Here is a 17,929-nt window from a genome sequence, read left to right as displayed (position 1 = left end):
GTGCGTTCTAGCTCCTAGCAGGATCCAAACAAGTCACTCTCTTTTGTTTTTTTGCAGTACTACTGCTTTGCTCGGATGCAACCAACTTGAAAGTGATTTTCTGCGAGAGAGGGTAAAAAGATATATGATAGCCATTGCACTGAACACATGCAAGAGTGAAGGGGCCGGCCGGCCGGCCGGCCAGTGATCAGACAAAGCTTCGGCTCCTGCACTAAAGCCATTGGATTGCATGGTGAAAGTTTAGTAGCCTAGATATTACTGCACTTCCTAAGTGATCATACAAGACGCATTCCATACTGCTCAAAACAATTTTTGTAAGATAGCCTAAATTACATTTTGTGTGATATGGGGCCCACGAACCAGACATTGTGCTTTTAACGTTTATTCTACTCCAGAAGATTTGAAGAAAATATACAACATCATTTATATATATCACTTCTTACAACAAGCTATCTAACTGTTGCTTCTTTCCTTACTCGCCAAAAAAAAACAAAAAAAACTGCTGTTTCTTTCCAATTGACACACTGTTGTACCGTCAAAAGGAGGGTTTTTCTTCTATTTCCATCAATCCTTTATCTCACGTTTACTGTACATCAAACTATTCACAGTATAGACATGCTGGTGGTCTGGCGGAGTAAGAAATTATTGCGCCTTGTAGTACACCTGGTGGAATATAAAAGCATAACATTTAGAGATTTAAAGTGCGATGACACTTCTTTGCAAAAAAGAAAAAAAATGGAAGGCCCGTTTAGTGGATTCCTTCTTGCATCCTCAGAACCAGATAAAACACAGCAGAGGAAACAGGCTTAGGATTATCGACAAGTCAAAACATGAATTTTGACCAAACAGAAATCTTAAGATTATCACTGAGCATACATTTCAACAAACCAAACTCTGTGCATGAAGACCATAAAAGAAATTATCATTTCCCCATAGGACTAGAGAACAAAGTTCCTAAGTAGCAAGATGCAAAAGATAATCGTGGCAAAGTTCATGATTTACAGAAAGTAATGAAAGTAATTATATAAATAGGACCAGAGGTTAGAAAAGCATGAAATGTGCACAACTGCCTACAAGCTTTGCAGTGAAAAATGCTAAAATGAACAGATAGCTGATCAAAGAAGAATAAGAGTTTTACCTTGATATCCTTGTTGGATTGTCCAACTATCAGCCTTTCATCCCAGGACAGTATTGTAGTTATAATTGAGTCACAAGTGATGGAGGCAACGTCTTGGAGTTCTACCTCTGACTCATCTTCTAATAACTCCTAAGAAGTAGTTAATAAAAGGGAAAAATACAAAGTGACAAATACATGTCAGCAAGACCTTTTTTTCTGGAAGACTATCTATATCAATAAAGCAAGCAAACATACCTGAATATTTATGACTTTATCCCATCCACCACTATATAACCATTTGCCACTTAATTTAACAGCATAAATAGCACCATTTTGAAGCTTTTCAGATTTGACAAGAACATCATTCTTCCAGATCTGATTCCAAAAAAGATAAAAAAAGTAAACACTCAAGATTTAGAAGGAAAAAAAATAACACTGTCAGGATTAGAGGAAAGGCTGTGCCAAGACTTATGGGACAGAATGTGGCTAGAAAGTAAGATTCATGATTCAGATTTCAGAGAACCTTAAAGTAGCCATTCTCATAAGATGAAACAACAAAATTGGCTTCTGTTGAAATTGACAACACAGGGGCTATGCTTCCTGCTATATCATCTTCCAGTACAGACAATGGTGTATGATCAGTAAGCCACCATGACCGAATGGTACCATCCCAACTTCCGCTATAAAGAATACCACTGGCCACCGCAAGGCAAGATACAGTTGACTTATGACCTGTCATGGTGCCGCGAAGTGAATAATCCTGCCAATGGAGAATACTGAATCAAATTCATATAACATAATTGAATTATATATAATTGAAGACACATATCGAACATGCAGAGGATCTGCACGTCATTGTAAATATGAACTATATGAAAGATAGAAAAAACTGCAGACTTGATCCAACAGAAGATGATGAAATTATTCTCAAATCACATTCCAGTACTAGAAGAAAAGCAAGCTTAGTACCTCCAGTGACCAGGCTTTGATAGATTTGTCTCTGCTACCAGTGTAAAGATAACCAATTCTAGAGACAGCCAAACAGGTAACCCCTCGATAGAGCCAATCATTATGTTCATACCATTTATTCAAAGGCTCTTCCTTGAGAGTGGAATCTATAAGCCAGATGAAAATTCCGCTACCGCTGTCTCCACTTATACAAAGAGAATGATTCTCATTGTCAACAACAACAATTGCGGTGATTTTGTGTTCATGACCCTTGAAACACTTTACATGAGATAGGTCCTACGGAACAAATTCAAGAGCCAATACAATCAAGATAAGTCATACTAAAGCTAGGTAATGAATTACAAAGGCATACAATGTGGTTTCTCATGGGAGAAGCAAGTTGTCCTACTTCAATAATGCTACAACAACAACAACAACATAGCCTTTTTTCCCAAGCAAGTTGGGGTAGGCTAACCATTACAATAATGCTACTATCAATAATGCTAACCATTACAAAAAAAATATCAAGATAGAATAGTGACAGGTTCATACCTGCAGTGACCACACATTGATAGTTTTGTCATAAGAAGAGCTAAACAAGAATCCACCTGAAGTAAAAGTATTATTAACAGGCAGTTGTTGATCCAGCATTACAGAACACTGAACAAAAGAAACCCGCCCAATAAAATAGCATATGATTTAAATTATAGTCCATTCAGTGTTAGATTTTTACCTCCAATGGCTAATCCTGTTATACAATCACGGTGGGCAATCAGCGTTGATGATTTAAACATTCCGACAGACTGTGGACCATCAATTCCTGACAAATCAAGTGCCCTATTGTTTGTGCAACCACCATTACTTACATCATCCTGATTTGAACTGTTGTCCACAGCTCCTCGAGACAGTTGTGCCTTACCATCCGACTCAACAGCACTAGATTCAGCAAACATCGAGGATAACTCCCCAAGGAGTAAACATCTAAAACTCTTCTGAGATGCAAAAAAGTCATCATCAGGAGCTAAAGTAACATCACCGGATTTCATCAACAAGCCTCTAATACATTTCCAGACGTCACCAATCTCTGGTCGGCCTTTTCGATCATAGCTCAAGCATGACACTATAATTGCAGCCAGTGGCTCAAGTTGTGTACCAAGCAATGAGGCATTAAGCCTTGTAACCACTTCCTTCTCCCAATCATCATATGATCCTTCAGAGTTCCATCGTGCCACAAGCTGCTCATCCCTAGTAAGAAGTAACACCAATACACAACCCAACGACCAGATATCCGAACTACACCCAAAGACACCATCACAATCATGATTCTTCATTCCCAATGTGTCACCTAGCACCGCCACCACCTCAGGAGCAATAAAAGTCCTGGTATTGTATGAGCTAGCCCCTACTCGGACTCCCCGGCACAAGGCTAACACCTGACTGAAATCAAGCAGGCAGTGCCCAAATCGGTCGAGGCAGAAGCAATCAAGACCAAGGCACCCCAGAGCCAACCCCTCACCATGCAACCTCATGATCACTTCACATACCTCCATGACAACAAATCCGATCTGAGCCACCATCTCCTCTCCATTTATCATCTCCTCTTCCAACAATTGGGAAAAACTACAAGGGTGCCGTTCAGAGACCATCCACAGTGGCGGCGCATCCGGGTCCATCCAGACCCCGTAGACCCTGCACACCCGTCGTGCCAACCGCGCGGAAGATGCGATCAGACCGGCCAGCTCCTCCTTCGCCGCGTCGCTGAGCGCGCCGATCGCGGTGAGGACCCGCGCCGTGTGGCTGGGCCGGTAGAATTCAGCTTCCTGCACCGCCGGCGGGAGTCCTTCATCGGGGCAGGTCTCAATCGGGAGGAGGATGACGGGGCTGCCCCGCGGGCAGAACCAGGGCGCACCGAGGTCGGAGTCAAGGGATCCGAATGCGAGGCAGGCGGGGGTGGGCGCGGAGTGGAGTGGGGAGGCGGACTCGGGGAGGACGGCATGACGAAAACGGGAAAGGAGGTGGGAGTGGGCGGCGTGGAGTGGGAGAGGGAGGGGAGCACGTGCGGTGGCGGCGAGAGTGTGGGACGGGGAGGGGGATGAGGAGGGGAGAAGCGCGAGGAGGGCGAGGTTTTTCGGGAGGGAGGAGGGGCCGAGCGCACGGGAGAAGGGGACGTACTGGGAGCAGAGAGGACAACGGAGGGAGGAGCCCGCAGCGGCGGAGGCGGAGGCGGGCGGCAGGGCAACGATGCAGGGTCCGCAGAGAGAGTGGCCGCACGAGAGGACACGCGGCACAACAGAGGTGGCGTCAAATGGGGAGAGGCACACCGGACACTCGGGGGGATCTGCATCAGAAATTTCACTGTTAGATGCATATACGGATATTATTGTACCCACTACCTTAGCAATTTATCTGATCATCTTCAATCCCAAAGTATCCAATTGCTCTCTTTTCTACCAAGCTTTTAGTTGCAACTTTGTCTTCATACATAATCTAGAGCAGTACAGTACATGTATAGATGTTAACTTCAAATAAACCAGCATCCAGACCTACAGCTTGATTGGGGGCCTTCAGTTGTACTTTCCAGGCTATATTTACGGGGATGAAACAACCACCATGATGATATGAATACCGCGCAGATCTAAATCTTACCCAAACAATTGATTTTACAGAAATATGGCAGACGCTAGATGATGTATTTAAAAGTTCCATGTCAAGTTTGCTAAATTATCAATCAAATTCTATTTATATTGAAACAAATTCCTCCTTAGAAAAGAAATTCTACCAACATCTGAAATATAGTAAGTTAGGAGCCACAGTATTCCCACTGAACCTGAATTCAGTAACAGCACATACCATCTAGGGTACTCCCAGTAAGGTGCTTTGAGAGGACTCCAATACAGTCCTGCAAATCCATCAAAAGATCGCTAGATTAAAAAGTAACCCCACAACTGCATCAGAGATTCAGAGAACAGCAACTTGAACCACAGAGCGTCACAAATGACTGTCACAGGCTATAGAAGAAGTTCACCTTTGCCACATCGAGACGCTGGCAATCCATGGCTGCCACGGCAACCTGCTCATAAAGAGTCCACTCTGCACCGAAAGGAAGCAGGCACGCGTTTACGACTAGAGTAGAGAGAGAAGCTGCAAACTTGGCGGTCATATTTTCGCAATTCAGCTAGCAAGATCACAGTGATTGTGAAAGATCCCGCAGAGACATACTGCAATCTAATCATCTAATGGGTGGAATTAAGAAGGGTTGAGCCGCCGGGGATCGTGGTGGCGGGGACCAGCCCTGGAGGAAGCCGCCGGGACCTCGCGGATCAGCCAGAGTCAGTGGAGGGCATAGCGCAATTACGTTCTGAGCCGAGGCTGGAGCGCGCGGAGTCGTCGCTGAGGAGGGCGAGGCCGACGCGGAGGACGTGGGCGGGGCGGGGCGCTTGGAGGCGGCGGGCGAGGCAGAGGTACTCCCATGCGCCGCCGCCGCCGTGCTCCGCCTGCTCCTCCAGGCGCAGCAGCCGCGCCTCCTCCTCCTCCGCCGCCGTGGCAGCCGCCATGCGGGATTGACTCGGCCGGCCGGGGGGTGGCGGCGGCGGCAGAGCGAGGGAGATGGTTCTGTCGCGGCGGCGTGCTGCGGACGGACGGATCGAGGGGCCAAACCCGAAATGTTTTGTTTTAGGACCTGGCGGGGCTCCAACACCGGCTCCAGCTTCGGGCGGAGCCCTGCCAAATGGGTGAGTGCGCACCAGCTGCCAAATGGGTGAGTGCGCACCAGCTCCATCCTCGAAGCTGCTCGTCGTGAAGCCGTTTTCGGTTTTCAGTTGGGAGGTGAAGCCACGGGAACGTGGCTCCGTGCGGCTCCTCCTCGCTCTTCCCAACTCTACTCCCGGGCGCGGGTGCGCGCGGCCACGCGGCCGACGGCCGCCGCAGGGGCACGGCACAGCGGGGAGGAGGGCTACCGGACCGCCGGAGCGAGGTCCGTGGAGGCGGCGGGGCCGGGCGGCGGCGGGAGACCGGGCGGAGGAGATGCGGGCTGTCGGCGTGTGGAGGAGGAGGAGGCGCAGGCGCCGCCGCCAAGAGGAGTCGGCGCGGGCCGCCGCCGCCGGGAGGTGGAGATGCGGGCGGCCGCCGGGAGGAGGAGATGCGGGCCGCCGCCGCCGGGAGGAGTCGGCGCGGGCCGCCGCCGCGAGAAGGAGATGCGGGCCGCCGCCGCCGCTTGGAGAAGGCGGCGGAGCTGGGCGACGAGTCCGAGGAAGGAGACGACGGCGGTGGGGCGAATGGATAAGATGAGAGGAGGAAAAAAAAAGGAAAAAAAAGAAAAGAAGAGGAGAAAAAAAGAAAAAAGGAAGAAAAGGAAAAAAAGAAATGGGCAATTTAGATATTTTACCGTCTCAATCCAACAGGTGAACATGTTTTGTCAAACGTTTTTCAAAAGGCAATTTAGAAATGAGCCGGAGCCAGAACTGTTTTTGGAGGAGCCGGAGCCCTGCCAAACAGACCCGTAGTTTTCAGTCGTACGCATGCTTGTGCTAACGTGTCGGATGATGTACATCAAACAAACCAAAAGGCAATATATATTTTCATAGTTAAAAATAAAAAAAATATATCCATGCAACTGAAAATTATTTGTCAATTCAAAATAATGATATCCAATCTCACAAATGATTAATCTTGCGTGTCATGTGCTCTTGTGACCAGCCGTGTGTGCGCGGCTGGGTTCCAACATCGCTAACTGAGATTTGAGAGAATTGAACTCAGACATATAGAAATCATGTCAAGTAATAAGCTTATGAATGTTTATTTTCTCCTGCTCATTCTTGAGAAGTTTGATATTTTTTCTTGCACGCGCCTTGTTGGAAGGAAAAGAAGGGAGTATGACATAAATAAAAGGAATAAGTTCATTTTACCCCCTCGAACTTATCAACGAATCCGGATTACCCCTCAACTACGAAATCAGGAATGGAAGGTCCCTCAACTACTCAAACCGGACAAATTACCCCCTGGCTGGTTTTGTTGGTGGTTTTCGCTGACGTGGCAGGTGGGCCCCATATGTCAGTTCGCGGGCCCCACCTGTCATCCTCTCCTCTCCTCTCTCTCTCCACCTCTCCTCTCCTGCCTCCATCCCTGCAGCGCCGCTGCCCTTCTCCCCTGCCTGCTCGCCCTCCCGTTGGACAGCAGGGCGGCGCGCCACGCCGGCGGCCGCTGGCCAGGCCAGCGTGGCTGCGGACTGCCGGGGCGTCGCGCTCGTCCGCCATTCCTCCCCATCTCCTCCATTCCCGCCGCCACCACCTCCATTGCCGCCGCTGGCCGTCGTCGATTCATCCTCTCCGGTGAGCCCCTCGCCGATTCCTCACGTGGGGAGCTCCTCCTCCCTCTCCCCTACCGGTTCCGGCGCTCAATCGCCGCTTTCCCATCCTGCAGGACCCTTCCTGGCGGAGCTCGCTGTCTGCCACCGCGTCTCCTCGTCGCGCCGCCCCTCCGCCACCGTTCCTCACCGTCCTCTGCTGGGGTGAGCCTTGTCGCACCTTGGACCACGCCGTGCGCGAGCTCTCCTGGCCCCGCCCGCTCTGCTCCGCCCGTGCGCGGCGGAGCGGCTCAACGGGGCGTGGCGGGGCGGAGCAGGGCGTGGCGCCAGGCAGCAGCGGAGCACGGCACGCCCAGGCAGCAGCGGTGGCGCACCGTGGCGGAGGGAGGGAGGGAGGCGACGGCGGAGGAAGGGCGGCGGCGCTGCAGGGATGGAGGCAGGGGAGGAGAGGTGGAGAGAGAGAGGAGAGGATGACAGGTGGGGCCCGTGAGCTGACATGTGGGGCCCACCTGCCACGTCAGCGAAAACCACCTACAAAACCAGTCAGGGGGGTTATTTGTCTGGTTTGAATAGTTGAGGGACCTTCCGTTTCTGGTTTCGTAGTTGAGGGGTAATCCGGATTCGTTGACAAGTTCGGGGGGTAAAATTAACTTATTCCTAAATAAAATAGAATTTATCGGTACCCTGTAGCAGGGATACCCACTCTTACTGCGGCAAGGCAGGACCCGCGTAGTTACCCGTAACTGCGCGAAAAGGGCGGAGTAGCCAGGCCCCACGGGTCAGGCTCTTCCCTCACCAGGCCAACGGCCCCGGACCCGTTCCCCGCCTGCGGATGGGTCCGGAGACGCCACGTGTCTCTAATGAAGGGAAGCTCCGAGCTGACAACTGAGGCCGCGGAACCCCCATAGGGGTCCGGGACCTCCTGCGTCCGTCCGGACCCCCCCTTTTACCGCGTGGGGGTCCGGAACCGTCACGTGTCTCGGAGGCGCGGGCTCGTGTGCGAGTCTCCCAGCGCATTTAATGCGGATGGTTGTGGCGTGCTCTGTCGCCGCGGCACGCGGGACAACCTTTGTCAGGCCTCACTGTGCACCGCGTATTACCAAGGCGCACAGTGCAGCCGCCTGTGCCGCACCCGCGTAGAGCCCGTCTGCAGCATTAAATAGATACGACGGCACGTCACTTTTCCATCATGCCGCCTACACCGCAAGCTACACAGCCCGTAAAGCTACGTGGCAGGCGACGCCACTAGCTACGTCTGGCATCGTCCCGACAAGACAGCGCCTGGACATGATGAGCGAGGGACTCCAGGAGCAGGCAGAGGAATCCAGGAGAGAGATCTCCTTTGCTGCGACGCCATAATATATGAACAGTACGTTATCTTATACTACATCATTTGGCCCACCTGTCGGAGACCCAACAGCTATGTACGCGCCTCCCTTAGATATAAAAGGGAGGCGCTTGTTGTGCACTACAAGCTCTCCAGACACAACAGCTCTCGCGAACTCTCTCTCTCTATCTCTCTCGAGGGAAGGCAATACAACACACAGTGGATGTAGGGTATTACGCTCCGGCGGCCCGAACCACTCTAATCCTGCGGTGTTCATCGTGTTCTTGGGAGAGATCGAACTAGGACTAGCTAACCCCGAGTATACACCCTCTGGGCTAGGGCGGGTGCCTTCCGCCACCCGGCTGTGGTTTGCAGCACCACGATATTTGGCGCGCCAGGTAGGGGAGCTTTAGCTGGTCGCAGCCCATCTCTTCCTCGTCTCGATGGTTCCTGTGGACGACGTGGAGATGACAGAGGGTGTGGCGTCCTCCACGCCACGTGCCTCTCGCGTCCCTGCTCCAGGGGCAACTGTACCTGTGGAGCAGCCATCGGTGATGGCGGCGCGCGCTGCTCGGCAGCAAGAGACAAGGCGCCCATCAAGGGCCCCCTCACAAGCTGCGAGCGGCGGAGCGCTGGCAGCAGCTAGGGAGTTGTTGCGCAACCCCCCGGCTGAGGCAGCCTCGCCAGACGCCCTGAGGCAGTGGCGGGACGACGTTGACCGTCTCCTCCACCTGGCTCAGGCCTCCCCTAGTTCTGCAAGGACTGGGCAACGACCTCCGCCGGGCAACGCGGTGGTACCTTACCGCCAGCGTCAGGACGGTGCGTCGACATCCGTGCGCTCCCCCATCGTGAGGGGTGCACGAACGGAAGACCTGCGGGCGGAGCTCAACCGCCGGCGCGCGGGAGAGGATGCCCACATCTCTGTCGAGAGGGCGCGAGAGCGCCGTCTTAACATTGAGGGCCGCAACCTCAACGCCGACTTGGACGTGGTGGCGCCCAAGCCCCCGGTGAACGCCCGGATACAGTCAGGCGCACCGGTGGCTGGGGTGGGCTGTGCTGCACTGGCGGAGCACCTCCGCGCCATGGCATGGCCGTCCAAGTTCCGCCCGCACCTGCCGGAGAAGTACGACGGTACCACTAACCCATCGGAATTCCTGCAGGTGTACGTTACCGCCATCACAGCTGCTGGTGGTAACGGCGCCGTCATGGCGAGCTACTTTCATGTAGCCTTGTCTGGGCCAGCTCGGACTTGGCTCATGAACCTTACACCTGGGATGATCCAGTCCTGGGAAGAGCTCTGTGCGAGGTTCACAGCGAACTTCGCCAGCGCATACCAGCAGCATGGTGTGGAGGCACACCTTCACGCCGTGAGGCAAAAACCTGGAGAAACGCTCCGGGCCTTCATCTCGTGCTTCACCAAGGTACGGGGTACCATTCCTCGTATCTCAGATGCATCTATTATCACTGCTTTCCTGTAAGCATCTAGGCCCTCAAGGTATGTTTCGGTGATTAATGACAACCATTATTGTGACTAATGAGTTTGTGTAGCTTAATAGATCATTATCGCTCATTTGGTCATATGTCAAAAGAGGCCCCTCAATTTCGGTTATTCTAAAAGGCGATCTCGGTTTTCAACTTATATATATGTCAAGGCTAAGGATCTTTCTAGTCCTAAGTGTCACAAGGTTGAGAAGGACACTTAGGTTAGTATAGGTTTTATAGTTTTGTAGTGATCGCACTATTAAGAGGGGTTAAGGCTTAGTAACTTGAGCATGGACATGGTCATTTGAAAATGGATGCACACTATGGTCACTCAGGTTTCTAGAAGTTCAAATAAGTGGTTCTCAAACTATATCTCAAGAATATTTGGATTTCACTCAAGACTCAAATCAGAAAAGACAAAATCAGAAAAAGTCTATACACCGGTTTAACCGACGCTCTCAATTTTCTATACGTCGGTTAAACGAAGTCAGCAGAGTCTGGACAAATTCAATACACCGGTTAAACCGACGTGTTTGAATTTAACGTCGGTGCATTGGTCCAGAGTTGGTTTTTCCAGGGAAATTCAAGTTCTATTCACCGGATTAACCGACGCTGTTTGAATCAAGACGTCGGTGCAATTGACCAGTGAGATGGTTTTTCAGAGGAATTTAAAAGTTGTACTCACCGGTTAAACCGACGATAGGTTTGAGTTAACGTCGGTGCAGTTGTCCAGAGACTTGGTTTTTCAATGGTTCAGTGGACAACTACACTCACCGGTTAAACCGATGGAACGTCGGTTAATCTGCCCCAGTTGTAACGGCTAGTTTTCAGAAGAGGCAGTTTACATTCACCGGTTAAACTGACGATGACAATGGGGGGAACGTCGGATTAACCGGCGATACGCAGTTTTCTGGCAGCTTTTCTCCAACGGCTCTATTTGTGTGAGCTGTCTATATATACCCCTCCAATGGGTCATTTCGCCCACTCTTGACACCAGGCAACATCCAAACACTCATACCATAGTCAAGAGCCACCTTGAGCTTCATCATTCACATACTTGTGCATTCAATCAATCAAGAAGCAAGATTAAGGACTTGAGTAGAGAGAAGCTAGTGTGCATCCGTTCTTGGTGATCAGTTCTTGCTCAAGTGAAGGCCTTAGCTTGTTACTCTTGGTGATTGGCATCACCTAGGCGATCTTGGTGATCGAGGTGTTTTCTCGCGGAGCTTGCCAAGGATTGTGGGAGCCCGGAGAAGAAGATTGTACGTGGCTTGATCTCCACCACGCCGGGATGGTGAACGGAGACTCTTAGTGAGCGCCCTCGTCTCGGTGACTTGGGAGGTGACAAGACTCTTTGAGAGTGTCACAACGTGGATTAGGGGTGTGTGCCAACACATCGATACCACGGAAAAAATCCGGTTGTCTCTTGTCCACTCTTTATATTCAAGCATTTTCTTTCATGCAATTTATTCATGAGCTTGACTTAGAGATCATAACTTAGCTCTACCTTGCTAGGCTTTACTTTGTTTTTATCTCTCTTAGCTTGTGTAGGTAGCTTAGTTATCCGGTTGGTGAATTGGTGCCCTACTAGCTTTGCATAAGTTAAGGTTGCCTTACTTTGTTTTAGAAATTGAAAAAGGCCCAATTCACCCCCCCTCTTGGTCCATCGATCCTTACATTTCCATCAGGGGGTATGTGACGAGAAGATGCTCGAGAAGCTGGCGACACACGAGGTGGAAAGCGTCACTACGCTTTTCTCCCTGGCAGACAAGTGCGCCAGGGCCGCTGAGGGCTGTGCATGGCACTCAGCCCCCCAAGACGGAGACACCAAGGCTGGTGGCTCCGGAGCTACCGCTCAGGGCGGTGGCAAGAAGAAGAAGAACAAGAACCGGAGCCGTGGGGAACTGCATTCTGGCGGACCAGTCGTTGCAGCAGCAGCGCCAGCTGCGGCAGCAGTGGCTGGGGGCCATAATGCACATGGCAAACGCCCTCGCCCGCAAGGTGGAAGCGGAGGTTCATGCCCAGTGCATCCCACCGCTCGCCACAGCGCCGCTGACTGTCGTGAGATCTAGAAGCTCGCAAAGCGGGTCAGTGGTTTGCGTGAGCAGTCCTCCAAGGACGGTTCACCCCCTCCTCGCCAGCGGCCTGGCAAGGAGAAGGCCTCCGACAGCGGAGCCGCTGCTGGGGAGAAGGAGCTGGGGTACCAGTCCCCCGCTCGGGAGCTGAAGGGCGTCTACCACGACGACGACTCCGATTTCGACAATGGCGATCGCCGCAAGAAGCTGTACGTAATGTACGGCGGGAGCTGGGAGCTTGTCTCCCGGCGGGACGTGAAGACCCTTCGCTGAGAGGTCCTTTCGGTGAAGCCGGGGGTCCCGAAGGCGGCGCTTAACTAGAGGTGGATGAACACCACCATCTCTTTCGGGCCATCCGACTGCCCGGAGAATATGGCCGGAGCTAGTGTACTACCCCTAGCCACCGCTCCTGTCATATCCAACGTGAGGCTCTACCACGTGCTGATCGACGGTGGGGCTGGCCTCAACATCATCAGCTATGCAGCATTCAAGCAGCTGCAGATCCCGGAGTCCAAGCTGACTCCCTCTCGCCCATTCTCCGGAGTTGGCCCACATCCGGTGTTCTCTCTGGGGAGCATCACACTAACGGTCACGTTCGGGACCGAGGAGAACTTCCGCACAGAGAGCGTTCTGTTCGATATTGCGGAAGTAAACCTCCCGTTCAATGCCATCATTGGCCGACCGGCACTCTACTGCTTCATGGCCATTGCTCATTACGGGTATTTGGTCTTGAAGATGCCTTCCCCTGCCGGAGTCCTCACCGTGCAGGGCGATCGCACCGCTGCTATCGCGGCAGTTGAAAGACTGCATGCTCTGGCGGCAGAGGCAGCACGTTCCGAGGAGGATCCATCCACCTCGCAACCCAGGGCGCCTGCAAAGGCTCCCAAGGTCCAACCGTCCGATCCGGACCATGTTCCCGTGAAGACGGTGCAGATTGGAGCGGACTCCACCAGGACCACCCGCATTGCAGGGAACCTGGAGGAGAAATAGGAAGACGCGCTCATCGCTTTCCTCCGGGCAAATGTCGACGTGTTCGCCTGGGAACCGTCACAGATGCCCGGGATCCCCAGGGAAGTGATCGAGCACAATCTGAGGATCTACCCCGATGCCACGCCGGTGCGCCAAAAGCCTCGGGAAGCAGTCCGTGGAGCGGCAGAACTTCATCCGCGAAGAAATCCGCAAGCTCCTTCACGCTGGCTTCATCGAGGAGGTCCACCACCCCGAGTGGTTGGCCAATCTGGTCGTCGTCCCAAAGGCCAACGGGAAGCTTCGGATGTGCATCGACTACACCAGCCTCAACAAGGCATGTCCTAGAGACCCCTATCCTCTTCCACGTATCGATCAGATCATGGACTCCACCTCCGGGTGTGACCTTTTGTCTTTCCTAGATGCATACTCTGGTTTCCACCAGATTCAGATGTCTAGAGGGGATAGGAAGCATACTGTCTTTGTAACAGTAGATGGGCTTTATTGCTACATTGTCATGCCATATGGTCTAAGGAATGCCTTACCCACGTTTGTACGAGCTATGAACAAAACCTTCTGTAATCTAATTAGAGACATTGTTGAGGTTTATGTCGATGACATTGTGGTCAAGACTAAGGTAGGGTCAACACTAGTGGAGGACCTGTCCCTCGTCTTCGACCGGCTCCGCGCCACGCGCACGAAGCTGAACCCCGAGAAGTGCATCTTCGGCGTCTCAGCAGGGAAGCTGCTGGGTTTCCTGGTATCACATCGAGGCATCGAGGCAAACCCAGCCAAAATCAAGGCAATCGAAGCGATGAGGCCTCCTGGCCGCATCAAGGACGTTCAGAAGCTGGCTGAGAGGGCCCTTCCCTTCTTCAAACTATTGAGGAGGACCGGTCCATTTTCTTGGACCAAAGAGGCTGAACAGGCCTTCCAGGAACTGAAGCAGCACCTCACCTCGCTGCCAGTATTGGTGGCTCCAGAACCCGGTGAGCCATTGTTTCTGTATCTTGCTGCATCTGCGGAGGCAGTCAGCATGGTGCTGGTCGCCGAAAGGACGGAGCAAGCTCGCCAGGGGAACACCAGGGTCTCCCCGGCCAAAGATGGTGAGCCGGACCCCGGACACGGGGGCCCGTCAGCCTTACCCCAGCTTGAAGGTCCAGACCCCGCACAAGCGGGTCCGGAGGAGCCTCGTCCCAGTGGGAACCCAGAACCGCTGGGGGCCCAAGGGCCTGATGTGGTGGATAAGGGAGAGTCGGACCCGGTAACTAGGGTCCGGACCGTCCAAAAGCCAGTTTACTACATCAGCGAAGTCCTCCACGAGGCGAAGGCCAGGTATCTTGAGACGCATAAGCTTATCTATGCGATACTTATTGCGTCCAGGAAACTGCACCACTACTTTCAAGCACACCGAGTTGTCGTAGTGACCTCTTACCCGCTAAGAGCGATCCTACACAACTCCAACGCCACAGGCAATATCGCCAAGTGGGCGGCAGAGCTGGCTGAGTTCCAACTGGACTTCCAGCCTCACCTTGCAGTCAAGAGCCAGATCCTGGCTGATTTCATAGCGGAGTGGACCCCTTCCCCAAGCAATTCTGGGGGTCCGGACGTCAATGCCGGACCCCCGGAGCCGAAAATCAGGACACCAGTCTTCACCGAGCCCCACTGGACACTCTTCTTCGACGGGTCCGCCCGCAAGAAGTGGGCTGGAGCTGGTGTGGTCCTCATCGACCCAACCGGTGATCAGCTGAAGTACATGGTGCACCTTGAGTTCAAGGCCACCAACAACATGGCGGAGTACGAAGCTCTGATCTTTGGCCTGAGGCAAGCCCTCTCATTGGGGGTCCGGCAGCTTCTGGTGAAGGGGGATTCCCAGCTAATCATCAAGCAGGTCCGAGGGGATTGCAGCTGCAACAATCCCCAGCTCGCGGCGTACCTCATGCACGTGAGGAAGCTCGAGAAGGACTTCAACGCCCTGGAACTGCAACATGTTCCCCGCGAACTCAACTCAGCAGCAGATGATCTCTCCGCAAGAGCATCTACCTAGGCATCCGTGCCCAGGGGTGTCTTCGAAAGGCGGCTACTGAGACCTACCGCCCGGCCTGCCGAACTGGGTGAAGGGGATTAAGCTAGCACCTCGAAGCTAGCAATCCCGGCGGCATCCCACCTATGGTGCCCAGCCTGGGTTGTGTGCTCTGTTGAGGATCCTTGTGACCTCACAGAGCCACTCCCACCTGCTCAGGAAGCTCCCGATGCATGGATCTCCGAGATCCGAGGCTACCTGAAAGATAACATCCTCCCTGATGACGATGTGTCCGCTGAGCGCATAGTCCGATTGGCTAAACACTACGCGGTGGTAGAAGGGGATCTCTACCGCCGTGGCGCCAATGGTGTCCTCATGCGGTGCATTTCCCAGGGAGAGGGCCACGAGTTGCTCGCGGAGATCCATGGAGGCGAGTGTGGAAGTCATTCCTCATCTCGCACGCTTGTTGGCAAGGCCTTTCGGCATGGCTTCTACTGGCCAACAGCACTCCAGGATGCGGCTGAGCTGGTAAAGTCCTGCAAAGCATGCCAATTCCACGCAAAGCAAATACACACACCGGCTCAAGCTCTACAGATGATTCCGCCCTCATGGCCGTTCGCTGTGTGGGGTGTGGACATCCTGGGGCTATTCCCCCGGGCCGTCGGCGGGTACCGGTTCCTCTACGTCGCCATCGACAAGTTCACAAAGTGGCCGGAGGTTACCCATGTGGTGAATATCACAAAGAAATCAGCAGTCGCATTCCTCAAGTCCATTGTGTGCAGATTTGGCGTCCCAAACCGCATCATCGCGGACAACAGGACCCAATTCCAAAGCAGACTCTTCCAAGAGTACTGCGAGGACATCGGCATCCAGCTATGCTTTGCGTCCGTGGCACATCCCCGCAGCAATGGGCAGGTTGAGAGAGCGAATGCAGAAATCCTCAGGGGACTCAAGACCCGCACCTACAACTGCTTGAAGAAGCATGGTGCCAAATGGGTTGACGAGCTTTCGTGCGTACTATGGGGCAACCGGACGACACCCAACCGAGCCACATGGGAGACTCCATTCTTCCTGGTCTACGGGGCTGAAGCATGCCTTCCCCCAGAAATTCACCTGGGCTCACCACGGGTCCAGGCTTTTGACGAATCCATGCAGGAGCAGCTGCGGCGAGACGACATGGACTTCGTTGACGAACGAAGATGGCGGGCAGCAATCCGAAACGCACGCTACAACCAGGCGCTCCGGCGCTATCACCAACGGTTCGTGCACAGTAGGGAGCTCCGGGCTGGCTACCTCGTCCTCAGACGGATCCTGAACCGAGCAGGGCTCCACAAACTTTCCCCCAGCTGGGAGGGGCCCTTCAAGGTCACAGAGGTATGCCGGCCCGGATGCGTTCGCCTCGCCACAGAAGATGGAGTGTCGCTGCCCAACCCATGGAACATAGAGCATCTGTGTAAGTTTTACACCTAGGCAGAGCAGGGAAATAAACTTTTCCTTTGTAGTAAGATAGAGTTAGCGTGCGGCCCAGAGCGGTTGGGGGCCACCCTCGTAAACCCGACCTCTGGCATCCATCGCACCGCCGGCTAACGCGCGGCTCAGAGCGGTGGAGGTCCGACCTCGTAAACCCGGCCTCTGGCATCCATCGCGCAAGCCATGTACATCAAGATTGCAAAGGAAATAATTTCTCTCAATTCTGTCTTTGTGTCAAAATTTAAATTCGCATTCCGATTCTCAAGTTTTTACTTTTCTAACCCCCGCGGGGACATCTACTCTTGTTGCTACAACTAAGATCTGCATTGAGCTGCTGGAGTGCCGTACAGATTCGGACCCTCTTGCTGCTGGAGAAGGGTCCGGACCCCTAGGGACCTACTCTGGAGAGCGGGTGCTTGTTTCCTGGGGTGGTCCGGAGCCCTGTGTAGCCGCTTAGCTGGTTCCGTACCCAAAGCCTACACACTCCACCACCCTGTAACGAGTGCTCTAGTACCTGGAGCCAGGTAATTAGGGGCCCGGACCTCATTCCAGCTCAAGAGTTGGCTTCCTAAGTCCTACACGGCATGTCCAGCCCTATATCTCAAAGGATCGAGTACAACAAAGTGACCTCACCCACTGCTGCGAAGGGTCCGGGACGGTGAAGCCAGGTCCGGAAAGATCGTGTTTGTTTCCTGCAGTGGTCCGGAGCCCTGTGTAGCGCCTTAGCCTGGTTCCGTACCCTAAGCCTACGCACTCCACCACTCGGTAACAAGCACTGAGCTACCTGGACCTGTGCATCTAGAGCCCCGGACCTGGTACCAGCCTGGGACCGGTCCAGGATGACTCCCGCGGGCCTGCTACTAAGCTGTAACTTTGAAGTGGTACACAGGCCAAACCTTGAATGGTGGTAGCCAGTCTCAACCATTGAGCCTACCTACCAGGGGGTCCCGGCATCCGCTTTAAAATTTCATGTAGATCAAGATCCAGTCTCGGTGGTAGACAGACTCAAAAACAACTGAGACTATCTCCCAGGGGGCCGGGGCATTCGCTTTATGCCACGACATCTGCATGTGACAAACAGCTAAGTTGCAGTATCATTACTATCGTATAAGCGAATTCGATCTTCCTCTCTGTAGTTCTGTATGCTACATAGGGAACAAGACGCTTGCTCGCCTTACAAACTATGCGGCACCTAAGCCCAAGGAGGTCCAGAGTATCT

At 53.0% G+C, this 17,929-nt stretch overlaps 1 protein-coding gene across 2 annotated transcripts; it reads right to left on the bottom strand.

The window, feature by feature from the left end:
- Positions 1–239: 239 nt before the first annotated feature.
- Positions 240–5,747, bottom strand: LOC120649118. 2 transcript variants are annotated; one of them, XM_039925812.1, is made up of 10 exons: positions 5,421–5,747; positions 5,091–5,155; positions 4,916–4,964; positions 2,799–4,403; positions 2,618–2,673; positions 2,087–2,362; positions 1,641–1,877; positions 1,373–1,492; positions 1,139–1,267; positions 240–663 (listed from the first exon to the last, which is right to left on the bottom strand). In XM_039925812.1, exons 1-10 carry the CDS (start codon positions 5,617–5,619, stop codon positions 643–645), a joined length of 2,757 nt encoding a protein of 918 aa, XP_039781746.1. In that variant the 5' UTR covers positions 5,620–5,747; the 3' UTR covers positions 240–642. The 2 variants fall into 2 exon arrangements, with proteins under 2 accessions (XP_039781746.1, XP_039781747.1); XM_039925813.1 differs by lacking the exon at positions 5,421–5,747 and adding an exon at positions 5,285–5,387 and having other exon boundaries at positions 273–663.
- Positions 5,748–17,929: the final 12,182 nt, after the last annotated feature.

This window comes from Panicum virgatum, chromosome 9K (genome assembly GCF_016808335.1).
Source record: "Panicum virgatum strain AP13 chromosome 9K, P.virgatum_v5, whole genome shotgun sequence".
In the NCBI taxonomy this organism is placed as follows: Eukaryota; Viridiplantae; Streptophyta; class Magnoliopsida; order Poales; family Poaceae; genus Panicum; species Panicum virgatum.
This window is presented reverse-complemented; position numbering and strand designations above follow the sequence as displayed.